Source organism: Triturus cristatus, chromosome 4_1, assembly GCF_964204655.1.
Source record: "Triturus cristatus chromosome 4_1, aTriCri1.1, whole genome shotgun sequence".
In the NCBI taxonomy this organism is placed as follows: Eukaryota; Metazoa; Chordata; class Amphibia; order Caudata; family Salamandridae; genus Triturus; species Triturus cristatus.
This window is the reverse complement of record NC_140585.1, coordinates 311,956,945-311,972,257: the sequence shown is the minus strand read 5'-3', so window position 1 is coordinate 311,972,257 and position 15,313 is coordinate 311,956,945. Positions and strand designations below refer to the sequence as shown.

At 45.3% G+C, this 15,313-nt stretch overlaps 1 protein-coding gene and 1 long non-coding RNA gene across 6 annotated transcripts in view; one reads left to right on the top strand and one right to left on the bottom strand.

Annotated features, from left to right (window-relative positions):
* Positions 1-15,313, bottom strand: part of LOC146854853 (uncharacterized) — a 271,373-nt gene that overhangs the window by 100,479 nt on the left and 155,581 nt on the right. The window lies entirely within an intron of this gene.
* ADIPOR2 (adiponectin receptor 2) overlaps positions 1-15,313 on the top strand; it is a 542,630-nt gene that overhangs the window by 497,624 nt on the left and 29,693 nt on the right. For all 4 annotated transcript variants that reach the window (XM_085652231.1, XM_085652226.1, XM_085652230.1 and 1 more), the window contains exon 7: positions 755-948. In XM_085652231.1, coding sequence (XP_085508357.1) covers positions 755-948 — 194 coding nt within the window. The remainder of the gene's footprint in view (positions 1-754; positions 949-15,313) is intronic.

Genomic DNA, 15,313 nt, shown 5'->3' with positions numbered 1-15,313 from the left:
AGTAGGTGATGCACAAATGGTTATTTGTGCAGTTACTTGTGTAGACATATGCATGTGACATTCTGACAATGTGAATATCTCTCAAATTCAAAATTTAGAAAACTAAAACAAAAAGCCCCCGAATCGTACTTTATCTCTTGAACTCTTGTAAAGTGACAAGCTAATTGTTGTCGGTTCTTGGTGGGGTGGAGGGGGATTTTGGTACAATATTTCACGGCTGCTTTTGGTTCTCAGTCCAGCCCCCTCTGGAACACTACTCCAATTTAAGAAAACGTTGAAGAGACCCCTTTTTAAATAGATTTCTACATCACAATGCAGTAAGAATCCAATAATCCGCTGGCTCTCCTCCCTTGACTGTATGCTTGTCTTTGATCCTCTACAGTGCTTCACTGCCTTTCCAGCTGGGTTCACGCTATAGGAGCACCACACACCACAAGTTTACTGCACCTTTAAGCTGGACCCCTGGCATCTGTATGTGCATTGCAAATAATAATCAGCCTATGATTAGAATTTAATTGGATCTGGACAACGGGCAAATATTGAATCAGCTGGAAATGTTGCTAAGACATTTCCTTTTGAGACTCATTCTGGTAGTACTGCTGCTGTAAATATGTAGTAAAGTGGTGTGAACATATGCTGAGTATGTCACAAATTTCAAGAGGCACACATTCATTGTGAAAAAGCTGTGCTTTTATTGGTCTTGTCTGTTTAACTTCTACACAGTTCTCATTTTCTCTTTGTGTACTTGTTTTAGGGGTTTTTATCGGACTAGGCCTGAGTGGCATCATCCCTACTCTGCACTTTGTCATCGCCGAGGGCTTCTTGAGGGCCGCCACAATGGGTCAAGTTGGCTGGCTGTTTCTCATGGCCACCCTTTACATCACTGGGGCCTTACTGTATGCCGCCCGCATCCCCGAGCGATTCTTCCCTGGAAAATGTGACATCTGGGTAAGTCTGTATAGGAACCCTGCATTGTCTCACTGGATTGTGTCATTGGAGTCCGGATTTAACCTCCATTAGTCCATGTCACAGGTCTGTGCATCCTTTCTCCCCTCAGGGGTTGTCCTACTCTTTACTCTTTCGATTATAGATGCTTTGGAACTATGAATACTGCACCCTAGGCATAATTGTTTTTGTCTCTTTAGGTTTGTTTCCTTTTGTGTATGTTACTTTTTTGGGGTGTTTCCGTCCAAGCATCCACAAGAAGCCGTTTGTTTCTTAGTGTAATTGTGATACATTTCCACCTTCTGGTTACATACAGATTAACAACACTGGTCCATAGTGTTTAGCCTATATTATCTGCGACTTTGCTCCGACCGCTCCTATTTTTTGTTCCCTTATTGAACAGTACAATTTTTTAGATTCTCACTACTCTGTTTAACTGTAATAGATGCTGCCTCCTCCACTTGACAGCGCCCTATTTTCATTCCCCCCCCCCCTTGCATGAAATGGATGGGAAGACATACTGATACACACTGGTAATCCAGCGGATGGGGGATGTGGTGCCTCAGTGGGCGGAGAGGTGTGGCCTGGAATGACATGGCCTGCATTCCTGGACACATGGGGGACTCCCCCCACCCCCCACTTAGTCTGTGAACTTTAAACTGCACTACTTACACAAGTATACCTAAGGGCCGGTAAGCCAAATTGGGGCTGGTGCAAATCTGATCCCCTTCAGCACTCTTGCCCCCATTCACTGGGCCACTTTAGGAGGTTGAGTAGAGACATGATTGTACCACAGTTTGTGTTCCTACAGTTTAGGTTAACAGCCCTTGCTGGATTGTTTGGGAGGGAATGTTTGGGGATGGCCTGTTGGTTTTCTGTCTCTGTGACTGATATGCATGCTGCAATGGGAGCTACGGGTGTAGAGGAGAGACACAGTTGCACTACCAAGATGAGCTGTGGATGAGCCGTCCATGGTTTCGCACTCCTGTCATGGGATGCAAGAAATGGGGTCTGCGGCTAAGCGACACAACATACATAGATATCTCAGGCGTAGGGGAGTATACATTGCTTTGCTTCAGGAAACCCATCTTTTAGGCGTGGAGGTTGTACGCTTGTAGCTCTGCGGGAGAAGGCAGGTATTTACGACAACATACTCTGCTTACGCCAAGGGGGCTTTCCTGTTGGTGCAGGTCCCCTTTGAGGCGATGTCCACTACCATAGACCAGGATGGATGCTATGCATTGGTCACGGGCAGACTATGTGGTAGCCCGGTTACGCTGGGTAGTGTATGTGCACCTAACCAAGACCAAGTTGCGTTTCTGCATTCACTTTCTGTGCCTCTGAGTCTCCTTGATGCTGATGCGTTGCTCTTGTGGGTGCGGAGTTGGATTTCAACTGCATGCTCGAGACGGCTCTTAATCGCTCAACCCCCCCGCTGCTCAGGGCAGCGGCCCATAAGTACACCTTTAAGTACCTGGGAATCCAGATCTACCAGGTTGGAAGATTTGCGAGAAAGTAATGTGGTAGGGGCCTTGCGCTCCCTAAAGTTGTGCGCTCCCTTTTGGAGGTCATGCAAATTACCACCCATGGCGCATACAGCAATCCCAAAAATAATGATGCTACAGAGGTTACTTTTCTACTTCATAAACCTGCCTGGTAATGTGCCGGGGTCTTGATTCCAGCAAATACTCCCTACTTAGGGAACTGATCTTGGAAGGGGGTCGCCACAGGGTGACCTTATCCACCCTTTGACTCCCGCTGGGTGAGCTGGGAGCCCTGGACTTCGAACTTTATTTCATGGCAGCACATCTCCAATGGGTTACTCATTGGCAAGATGGCGCCCATCAGGAGGAGCTGGCCCCATCGAGCTGGAACCTAATCAAGTGGCCCTACTGGCTTACCTGCTTCAGCCGATTGTGAGAATCCAACCATTGGGGACTCTACAGGTGGCTGTGCTCACCTATTGGTGCAGATGTGTCCGACGAACTGGGGAGAGTCTACTTTATGCCCCAGCGCTGCTGCTTGGTGGCCTCACTCAGGGTGAACCTGTGTCCCACTTTACAGTGACGCAGATGAGTGAGTGGATGGAAGTTGGGCTGGTGCCGACGTGCGACTGATTTCATATGGGAGTCCTGCTGCTCTACAGGGAGATGGTGGCACAGTCAAAGCTGCCGCAGGGCCAGTTTCTGACGTATGAGGCCCTGGTACAGGCGTTCAGCACTTCAGAAGCGGTGGAGGGGAGGAGCCCCCGGCTCTTGTGATACTTCAGCTACTGTTTCCCCTGTCTGGTTGCTGAAAATTCAGCATTCTACCAGACCTCTGTCTCTGAAGTTGTTGTGGGTACAGGGGCTTCTTTAATCTGGATCTTAGTGTTAGATGTGGGAGGACACTGGTTACCATAGTACACTCTCCATACACACACCCGGCCCCCAAAGCCCAAGTTTGGTGTGCCCGAAGTAACAACCTTGGTCAAGCTATAAATTCCAGGGCTCTTTTCGTGCTGGTTTCTTCTTGATCCATGATAAAGTAAAGGTCCTCAGTGACTTTGGGTGAATTATAGTCAGAAAGCACAATAAGTTGCTGGATGCAGAGTCTCCAGACATAAAACGCAGGCTCTGTGTGGAGTGGTCACTTCCACGGTCTGCCACATATAATGCACTGCTGAAGCTCATCGTGAATAATATTTGTGGCAGAAGGAGAGACCTTCTTTAAATTCCTGTTGAAACTGTCAGCAGGGATTGCATTGTTAATGAAGTTACTTCAATCCTTGAAACAAATACACATTCCTGACAAAAGAATGATCATTCAGCAAAGGAAGGACTATTAGTGTAAAGGAGGAGGAGGAGGCACAAGCTGTCCATATACTGGAAAGGTGGGGGGAGGTGAGCAGTCTCAGCCTGGAAAATGTTGCAGCAATATTGACAGTGGGGTTGGAGGGACAGGGCAGGGGCAGTTAATTTAAGTGGCACATGCTGCACCAATATGGGTGGGCATTAACAAAGCTGTCACCCAGGGAAAACAGGGTGGCAGTATAGAGTGCAGCAAAGTAAAAATACGATAAGATGTGTCACCTGCCCCCAAAAGCAAACACATCAAGCCATCAAATAAAGCAATAAATGAGACCAAACCGAACGAGAAAGCCACAAACCTGTAAAATAGGAAAGTTGTGGTAAGGCTATTGATAAGTTACATTTCATGCTTGAACGAAGAGTTGTTTAAATTAATTGCGATGTAGGGTATCAACAAAATAGAAGGAACAAAGTGCTTAATTTGAACCGGTGTTTGCTGGTGGCTCAGCACCAGCGTTTATTTCTGACAATCCCTCACATGGTGGCATTGTCTATCTATTTTTGAGCATAGCATATCAGCAACAGTATGTAACAATTCAATACAAATGAAAAAAATAATACCAGCTTGAGCAGACCATTCTCACAACTTTTGGGTGAAATGGAATTGGTACAAATTATCCCATCTGCTGGAGTGTTGTCATTGGTAGGTATTGTTGGCACTGGTATTTGGCAGTGAGTAATGCAAGCTCCCATGAAACACCTTGGTTTTGGCACCTTTTTTTCTTTTTTTTCCCCTTCAAATGAAGCACTGCAGGAACAGGAGCTCACTATCCTGGTTGAAAACAGGGTGTGATTTAGAGTCTGCTGGTAAAGACAGTGGCCTTTTTCTTCAACATATAAAAACTGGTGGACAAGTGGTAAGTAGGATGTTGGCAAAAGGTTTCTGACAGCAGAGCAACCAAAAGAATAGAACTGACGAAATATATCCTTTCAGGTAAGAAAAAAACCATACAAAGACTAGCCCTCTCAGAATACTAATGTTTCACCTACATAGGTTAGAGGTTAAATATGGGTCCTCTTATTATAACATAGCAACTGTAGCACAGGGAGAAAGGAGGAAACGGCTAGCTTATGTCAGTACTGCCATACGAGGCCAGCTTAGGCCGTAGATGAGACCAGTCCCAAAAACTGACTCTATCCATCACCAAGGCAGCGTGTAGCATTTGGACACTGACAAGGCTCCAAGTCAGCATATTTGCACCCAGAGGGCTCTCAAATTGAAGCTCACCCTCATCTGTATTCATTCCTTGTCTCATGCTGTTCACGTATGTATATGACCTTGCCATTTGTGGTTGCTCAGGACAGTTTGGGATCACCTGGAGTTATTTAGAGGTCACCTAAGAGACCAGATTGCCCACCGGTAGATACTCCATAATGCACAGTACCCCTGTGTTCTTTGTGACTGTCTGGACACTGCTTTCATTTGGCCTTTCAGTAAACAAATCAGCTCAGCACACTGTTAGCACTGTAGATACTGCATTAAAACACAATAATTACTTTGACTAAACAGAGGCAGGTTAGAACTGTCTTAAGAGTGTTTCTGATCATTAGACATAAATGTGCAATATAATTTTTCGTGGTAATATTGTACACAAAGTCAATAAAAAGAGGAAACCTCACACTAACAAGGTTTGCCCTGGTCAAAGATTTAGTCTTTTAAGTCCCAATCCACCAGAGGAGTACACTTCTAAAGCCCCCAGGCACTCTAGTGAGGCACTTAAGAGGCTCACAGGGAATCGGGTTGAGTCATGTCCAGGTGCCTCTGATAATCTGGGCAGTTGCAGGAAAGGCTTCCTATTGCTTGTTGTATCTCTGTAGCTTGAACAGGAGACCAGCCTTATGAGCCTTGAAGTCCACATATTTATCCTGGATACATGGGATAGAGGAGCTGGTCCAGTCTTCTTGGCTCTTCGTAGGTGTCAGACAGCAGGTTCAGTCCTCTCCCGATCTTCCACAGGTCCACATTATGCCTGCCACGAGCTAGTGGGTGGAAATGCCCTGTGGGTACGCTTTAACCAATGAAGTTAATGTTCCCGGGACTAATTCTACCCACTTTGGGCATTTGGTGCATTGGTCACTGAGTGGGTATCTACTTTCGCTGTTAGCACGCGGGTCGCCTCCCCTGTTGAGAAACTCTGTTGCCTGTTAATGAGTGAAAACCTTAGGCCTGCACATTTGCAAGTACATGATAGAAAGCACCTATTTACAAGGTTTGGGGGCCTGCAATACCTTATCACCCTTTCTCCCTCTGGGTTTGATCTGAAAAGTACCACAAAGAGGTTCTCCAGCATTGGATCTTTCATAGATTCACATGCTGGAATTATTCTGCAAACGGGGAATAATTCAAGCATGTGAATCTACGAAAGATCCAATGCTGGAGAACCGAAGTTACAGGTAACATTTTTCCTTCTTTTGCTTGATAATTTCTGGAGCTCCCTTCGTGAGTCGAATGCCACAAAGACATCCATACGTTTTTGGTCAAATCGCTGTCAGTGAAGGTTTAGCTTGTTTCCTTGAATTCCTTCTGTACAGATAAATAGTCCGATTGGTGCCTGGGTCAGGTGCTTCAGTATCAGTAGGTGACCTTTAAAAAAACCCACAAAAACCTTCACTTGAATTGCTCAAGTTATGTTTTAAAGAAATAGAAAGCAAAGCTTCTTCAATTAAATCAGTCAGTCCAGCTGTGAGAGAAACGTCAGCGTTTTCAAAAGAGTATTCAATCCCCAAGAAGAGGAATACGAGGAGAAAGAAGAAAATTAAGAAAAAGTACTGTTGCCCTCAAACATAAAGTTGGATACTTTCCAACTTCAAGACTTAAAGGCAATACTGGAGATTGTCTCTCAACCTTGAGTACGTGCTGTTTTGGAGATAACAAATATTTCCGAAGCAGAGTTTGATTAAACATTTTCCACCCATTTTCTTAGTCTTGCTTAGACAAGTGTCACAATACCGATTTTTCTGCACAAATGGACGTAGCTGCCTCATAAGCTGGTGTTACATCTTTCTTTCTGCCTGTCAAGGTCTTGCCACAGAACTTGTCTCCCTTTAACTAGGATGCCCCCATGTAGGGGGTGCGGGTTTATCCTTAAAATATGAAGAGCCAATTTTTCTAGTGTTTTCAGATTGCCTCACATATTACAGTTCGTGCAAGCCGCACTGCGAGTCATGGTAGCCTTTCAACCATCTTCTTCAACCAATCCAAAAACACCTTCTCCTGCCAGGTTTAGTGAGTTCAGAATCTGTGCAAGCAGATTAGTTCAGACTTCTTTGCTAGCGACAGCATAAATAATTATTTGATTCATATTGCTCAGGGGTTTTCTTACTTCCTAGCCGTCCGCTTTAAAATAAACTAAAATCTTCTTACACTCAGGTGTTGATTATGATAATGGGCACGGTAGGTACACAAGTGAGGTCGAATTGGACTCCACATAATAGTGATAACTACACCTCACACAAGTAACACCAATGACAGGCCTGCTTTCACTCTGGTAATCTGCCATGCAGTAGACCAGGTTGGCACCTTACTTGGGGTATGAAGCACTACATATTTGCAAATTCAATACAACACTCTTAAACCATGAAGTGAAATTACAAAAGGAGCACCTCCCATGCTCAGTGTGTTCCTTTCAGTGAATCTGTTTTTATCCCAGTGTGGGTGATTCAAAGGCTCTAAAACAATCTTGTCCAAGGCAAGCAGACAATATGACAGGCAAGTTCTCTGAGGCCTCTAGAACTCCATGAGATGGGAAATGTGTGTGACAAGCAATGCAGCTATCCCTAGAAACTCCGGCATCAGTTACAGCTGTGAGCTCACTGAAATGCCAAGAACCTCTTGTTTAGGCAGCTGATGATCATGGAGTCAAATGGTCATGCTTACTCTTTGAGGGTGATTCGTTGTAGTGGTTTAAATCATGCGGTGCAAGTATCATTCATAATACATTTAATGGCCAAGTAGGGTTAGTATTTGGAAAAAATATAAGACTTTTAATAACAGTTAACAAAATAGGCACAGTGACTTAAGCAAATGGTTATGGCTCTATTACTTGCTGGTAATCATAATTACTCCAGGCTCAGAGATTCCTCATCCCAGTTCTTATGTTGTGAGATGAATACCTCGAGACTGGCTCCCTACCCATCCTATCTTGTAGTTTGAACAAAGAGTCCCCAGAACACATGAGTATCGGGTTTTCTTCACTTATAGTTTTATGTTGTTTTTTTACTTCTACAGACAAATCCTTCTCAGAAAACAAATACATCAGCATCTCCTTTCACTACTCCTCAAAAACAAAACATAACACACACATCACCACAACAAAACATCTCACATACAACACCGCTTAACACTTAGTCACAAACTACAAACATACACCCACCTTCCAGACTACACAAATGATACACACCATGAACAAACTCCAAAGCCAAGCTTTCTCTCTTTCCCCAAACCTAACACACATACAGCAACAAAGCACCTCTCTTTTAAATACATCTCATCCATTGGACAATTTAGAACCTTACTACATGACCCACATGCTGCACCACCACCCCTAACTCATAAACCTTCCACCCAAAATAGACGCAAACAAAATAAGCAACATATCACTCCTCACAACTTCGCTTCTCCATGTCTGCTGCACAACAAGGTTACACTAGAAAAACAACACAGCTCACCAACTCACCCTCATCCACCACCTACACACGCAGACCCATGAAAATGCCTTTTCAGCCTGCTGGATGAGGAACACAATACTGAACAGCTACATGATTGCTATCCTCATACAGCTAATACCGACACTAAAGACACACCTACTACAAGCACACAAATGAATGCTCACTCTTCTACAAAACTGTCACGCTATCACTAATGCACATTCTCCAAACTGTCTACTAATAAATGCTCGTTCACTCTCTAAAAACAAACATCACATCTATGACCTTCTCACTGATACAGAACCTGACGTACTCTTCATCACTGAATCATGTTTAGGAGATGAAATGGCTCCAGTCCTGCATGAAGCCATTCCTCTAGACTATCAAACTAGCACGCAAAATTGTATATGGAAAAGAAGAGGTGGCCTAGCTGTTGTGTTCAAGCAAACATTACATATCACTAAAGCTAAGGACTTCTCCATACAAGGTTATGAGGCCCTTTTCACCAGATGCAATCCTACACCGTCTTTCTTCTGTAACTTCCTGCTCCTTTACAGACCTCCAGTCTAGCAATGCAACATTCCCAGACACACTTCTAGACACGGTTTCAAACCTGATAACACTAAACTCCAACCTATGCATTCTGGTTGACCTCAACATTTTGTTTGGCAAACCCAATATGGCCCATCCGAAAACAATCTCACATTCATCCCAAATTCCATACCACTACTATTGATCCCTAAAATAATTCTTTCGGAACTCTTCCCTGCTTGCATCATCTCATGCCTCTTTTACTATTCAGGTCTCCCAAACAAGCCTTTCTTAACCCTTTCCTCTGGCTCGTCTCTCTTCACCTTCCCTTTACTCATCCTAAACCTTCTCCTACTGCTATGAACATCTAAAAAAAAAAAAAAAAGTCTAGACCCTGTCGTGTTCTATCCTTCCTTTCCTCTTCTGCAGTACCCCTGCACATGGGTAGGTGGCGTCGGTCCACTCCGCGTTTGCAGTTGGCGTCGTGATCGCCGGAATGACGTCGCGGTATCTACTTAGACGACACCACTGCGCTCTGATGTCACCCTTAGTCACTTTTTTACTAAAGTTCTTTTGACTTTTGTAGACCTCTTTTCGAGTTGTTTGACTCCTGGTGCACGTACGGATGTCCCATTGACGTACCGGCTTCAAACCTTGTGACTCCTGTCACAAATTGATGTTGGTCATGGACCCACACCTTGTGTGCCTCTGGTGCTTGGAGCGCGACCACTACCCGAAGTCATGCTCTGATTGTCGGGCCATGAACCTGAAGTCTTTGTGGGAGCGGTCCCGAAAGTCTCTGGAGGCCTGGCAGTCCGCTCCTTGCCGTTAGAGGTCCCGGTCAAGACGGAGGACGCGGGACCGGTCGCGGAGTGACCATCATCATTCATCATCGAAGTCGCCGTCTTCGGGTAAGTCAAAGCACAAGAAGAAGGCGAAGAAGCCATCTCTGCCGCTCTTCGCATTCTCCGTCGACCGACAGGACGTGGAAGGTAGTCGTCCTTCGGCTCCACCTGCAGAGCCTGCTGGGATGGCTCCGAGCTTCCCTCCCTTCCCGGGAGCCAAAGCATCCCCTGCCCAGCTTCGTGCTTTTTACGAAGCCCTCCACCCCATCCTTAGGCAGCCCGATTCCGCCAGCACACCTTCAGGCCCCGCGGACTTGGCTGGGGGCTCCAAGCCTTCGATGCCGGTGGCTCCAGCCCGGATGCCGCCGGGCCCCCAGGGATCCAGGCCTGGATCCGGATCGGTGCCAGTTGACCTCACGACACCTCCCCCTGCGCCGATTCAACTGACAACACCTCTGCTGCCTTTGCCGCTGACTGTGTCCCTGGCCGGTGTTGACTCCAGCCTCCCCCTCGATCTGAACACGGAGCTAGACTGACGTCAGACAACGCCGGTACCGTCGCCGACTGGTTCTTTAGTCCCACTGTTCTATCTTGGCATTCCTTTTCGCCCTGAGTGGCAGCCAGAGGAGGGTGAGGAGGACTGGGAGGGGTCTGTGGACCCTTTGACAGACCAGCTAGAATGGCCAGACGTGAGAGAGGAGTTGGGGTGATGCCAGTGGTCTGGATACTTCCCCAAACCTTGGTATACTTTCTCCCCATGCCGTGGCCACGGAGGAGGGAGCCTCCTACGCTGTGGTGTTGCGTAGGGCGGCTGAGGCCTTTGGCCTTGAGCTTCCTACGGTGGCAGTCAGGACTAAACTCCTGACTGAGGTGCTTCAGCCAGCAACAGCCCCTGCTGCTGTTCAATGAGGCCCTCACCAACATCCTTCTGGGCACTTGGTCCAACCCTAGCACAGGGGCTCCTGTGGCTAGGATGATTGCCTGATGCCACCGCCCGGCCCTGGGCAACCCCATTTTTCTTCCCAACACCCTACCCCAGAGAGCTTGTTGGTTCAAGCCTTAACCTCCAAAGGCGCGTTCTGTACTGCTCCCCCAGATAGGAAATCCAAGAGACTGGATCATCTTGGCAAGAAGATGTTTTGCAGCATAGCAGTCTTCTAGATTCACCAACTGTGCATATTCCGCCATCTAGTGGTTGGAGTTTCCGCCATCTAGTGGTTGGAGTCGGAAAGTGCTTTTGTATTTTTTTTTCTGTTGGGAGGTTGCGAAACCTGATTCCACCTGGTGAGGCTACAACCCCCTTTGTGTGTGTGCAAGCTCTCAGATAATTTTTTCCGTCATGGAGATCGGAGGTGCACTGAAGACGTCTCAGAAGGGACAGCAGCAGACGCAAGCAAGAAGGAAAGCCCACCAGAAACTCTGGAGAGAGAGGTGGTACCAAGGAAGGTTGCATGAGCAGGGAAATCTTCAAGTAAAGCAGCCTTTTTGGCGCTGCTCACTTGGTTCCTCATGCACCAAAGCAAGTACTTTGTTCGCTGGCAGAATACAGTCTCCAGGTAGTTGGGGGGCGGGGGGTTTCTGCAGGGAGCTGATGGTTCATCCGAAAACAAGGTAAGAATTTGCTCTTTTATAAATAATATATGAGCAAAGCATGGATGAATTGCCCCAGGTATTAGCAAGAAAACTTTAAGTAAAGCAGCACAGCCGCTCTTTTTATTACGTTGCGGTGCCTAAGGCAATGTGTCATTGTGCTGTGTTATACACTTTGTGTGTGTGCTTTAAGTTACTGAAACCTACTTTAATAGTTTTGTGTTACGTTGGAAACGCACATCACATCTACCATGTGGCACCTCTGGTAATGTGTAAATGTGCTGTTTATACACTACGTGTGTGTTCTTCAAGTTATTTACAACCTACTTTCATAGTTTTTGTACTATGTTGGAAATGCACAACTGTGCCTCGTCAAGACAGCACAGAGCACAACAATTCTAGGAACCAGTCATTCCCAAATCATCTTCCTGTTTATAACTTTGCTAGGGCTCAAATATAGCGCACTATGCTTACAAGGAGTTAAACTAAACAAAGAAAAACAGTATTTTTCTTACTTGAGACAGTATTTAACGGATATCTCAAAAAATATTCAGGCCTACACAGGAGTGTTTCCTCCCAAAAATGTTTCCCATACCTATGGATAAAACTTTCAATAAGCCATCAGATATTTTTAAGACTCACAGCAGAACAAGCCCCTTTGTTAATCACAAGCAAGAAATATCTGGGCACAACACTAATAACAAGGCACCAGATGCAGCTCACGTCTGCAAAGGATTCCTAGGCAAGTGGACAGAAGGGGCAGAAAAACCCTGCACCCTTCTCCACTTAAAAGCGGACACAAGGGATTCTTCAGGTTAAATTCTCGGCTTATCTCCAGAAAGCGCTTTCCTCCAATGCTCTAAAACAAGCATTGGCATAGCCAATAGGGCTCGCTTTTGAGACCCTATAAGTGCCTAGACAGAGGTATTGGCTTTGCCAATGTCCTTAAGCAATGATGTAGACCAGCGTGGGTGCTGTGCAACATGCTTAAAAGTTATAATAAGAAGAAGTTATAAGTATTTTTGTTACCTTATATATAACCAATAAGACAGTATTTGTTCAGTGTCTTTAAAACTTGAAACATTCATTTTGTTCAGTCATTTGTGGACTGTATTTCAATGCTGCAGTCCTGTGGTTGAGTTGCACTACAGGTAAAATGTGCTCTCTTCAAAATGTCTCATGGGTATTTCAGTGAAGCGTCTTTCACCGACTGGTGCCATTGGAGGGAAAAATGTTTGGGGGCTGCCTAATGAATAAATATGCTGTACCTCTGCTTTCTGACTCCTGCACTCACTGCTAGAAGACAAATGTAAACTAGCCAATCGGTCACATGCCTGGTTGGTTCTTCAATCTTGCACAACAGCGAGACCGACCGAATACTTGAATACAGCGTATTCTTTTCAGTTAAAACGAAAGCTAATGGCAAATCGGGGTGGGCTGCTGCCAAGTCTGGCCGAACAACCAACCTGGAAATATAGTGGCCCCAGGACATGTACTTATGTGGTGCAGAAGCGCAAGATTTTATTCATTTGATATGTTTCTGTTTTTTTGTTTTTTTTTTATATATACTTGGGTTTTATTATCGGAAAAAGTTTTTAATGGTAGGGACATCCGTTTTGCAGATCAGCTATAATTAAGGGTCTTGATCCAACAGACCCTCAAATCAACTGCAAAATGATGACATTTCTGATGCTTTGTGAAAAAGCAATACGGTCGGGGGAGAAGCATAGTTCCCAGTGATGATTATTGTTTATATAAGAGATTCAGGCAGGATTATTTCCTGCCATGATCATGCTGCGAGTGGTGTTTGATTTTCAAGTTCGTATTTTTATCAGCATTCAAACACTGTTTCTACTCACCTGACTGACTTCAGTATTTCCCGTATCAAGATCAGTGCTTGTGATTAAAAGAAAAGTACCACCAAGGTAAAAATTATCGGAGGACTTCCAGTTTGAACTGTGAAACATTAACACAATGCACTATGGGGCTTGTAGTAGCTTAAATCCAGTCACGTGTTTCATCTTTGAAAAAGTGCGCCTTAGCACACCTGCAAGTTATTCATTTCCTTCTGTGAGCAAGTCAGTTAGCCGAAACGTTAGAAGATGGGATAGAAGATGTAAAAAGGTGCTGCTGTACCTGAGAAACAAACGGCATTTGCAGCAAAGGGCCTCACTACTTTGTGTGACAGTGATGTATTGATGGGCTGCCCCGTGCCCATTCTTTGTGAGGCCGCTCTGTAGGATCTTGGGCTCCAGTAACGTGGGAACTTTTGATATATATATATATATATAGATAGATAGATAGATAGATATAAGAAAGCCGTCCAGTATATATATATATATAATGCTACCAGCAGAACCCATTAGGGCTATATATTTTTTTTTTTTTGACTAACAGGACTACAAGTCCCATAAGCATCATGAGCCTGTTGGAGGGTGTTATAAGCTATAAGCATTCCCGTGCGCAAGGAGCAGGAGCTCCGAAACACGTAGGGACACAAAGAGGAAAGTTGTTGGGTTTGTCTGCCTTTGTGTGCGCTTCTAAATGTGGGCGAGTTTTGGATGAATTTCTACTGGCCGGTCCGGAGGAGCAGAACCACCGCATTGGATTTCGGGGACTGTGGGCTCAGATTCTTGAGTCCGGCACAGGAAGGCAGACTGCAAGGATTATTACCAGCATCACGCACTGAAGGCTCCATTCGGAGTCTTTTGACTTTTAATATGCTACCAGCAGAACCCATTAGGGCTATATATATTTTTTTTGTCTAACAGGAATATAAGTCCCATAAGCATCATGAGCCTATTGGAGGGTGTTATAAGCTATGAGGGACACGTGGGCTGTTGTAACTGCTGGCGCATTCCTGTGAGCAAGGAGCAGGAGCTCCGAAATGCGTAGGAACACAAAGAGGAAATGTTCAGTGCGCTGCCGATATTGCAGAATTAAGGACTATACAGTTGTTGGGTTCGTCTGCCTTTGTGTGCGCTTCTAAATGTGGTCGAGTTTTGGACGAATATAAATATATATCACCAGTCCCACTTCAAGAATAGGCCCGACACATGCTCCGAGGTTCAGGTAAAGATTTTTTGCTTCTTCAGGCATAGAACAAATGTCCGGTAAAATGTGGTGAACCGCTGGGCAGACGCGTTTCAGCCTGACGGCTTTCCTCAGTGCCCGCTTCACTATTATTGTTGTTACACCTGGGGGCTCATTTTAAAGATGAAATTACTGTTTGCTCATTGGTGCAAACAATATGGCCCGCCCTCCACTACTTCCAGCCTCGTCAGTCCTGCGTTAGTCCATGCCGGTTTTTCCATGCCTCTCGCTGTTGAATGCTGGTCCAGTGAACAGCATGTTCAAACACCCAGTGGTGTCCCATCCTCTGCTGGCAACGAGACGCACATTTTCTTCGGCAGAGTACGCAGAGAGCAAAGGTGACAAACTCTATACACACATACACACATTACCTACTGCCGGTCGCCAGTAGGTAGTTATAGTTAGGACCAAGTTTCCATAGGAAGAGCATTATTTGTTTTGCTTATATCTTTGGCGTCATTTGATGAATCTTCATGAAATGTTCCAAACTAATTCTTTGTTCATATCAGCTCCTATGTTGAAAGTTTGGGAGTGATTTGTCAAGGGGGGGCCAAGAAAAAAGGGGGCTCCCAAAACGTGTTTTCTCCATGCAATTTCGATTGGAAACTTTAGACAAGGCTACAGGTTGAACGGAATTACCCCAAATTTGGCAGGGAGAAGGGTCTTGGTCTAGAAAGCACGCTTTTGTTTATTTGGTGTCAATCCGTTCAGTAGTTTTGGAGAAATATCGAAATTGACAGATATCGATATTTGGGAATTCTGCCATCTGATTGGCTGAGGTGTTACGAGCACGAGCTTGCTGCTTATTGGCTG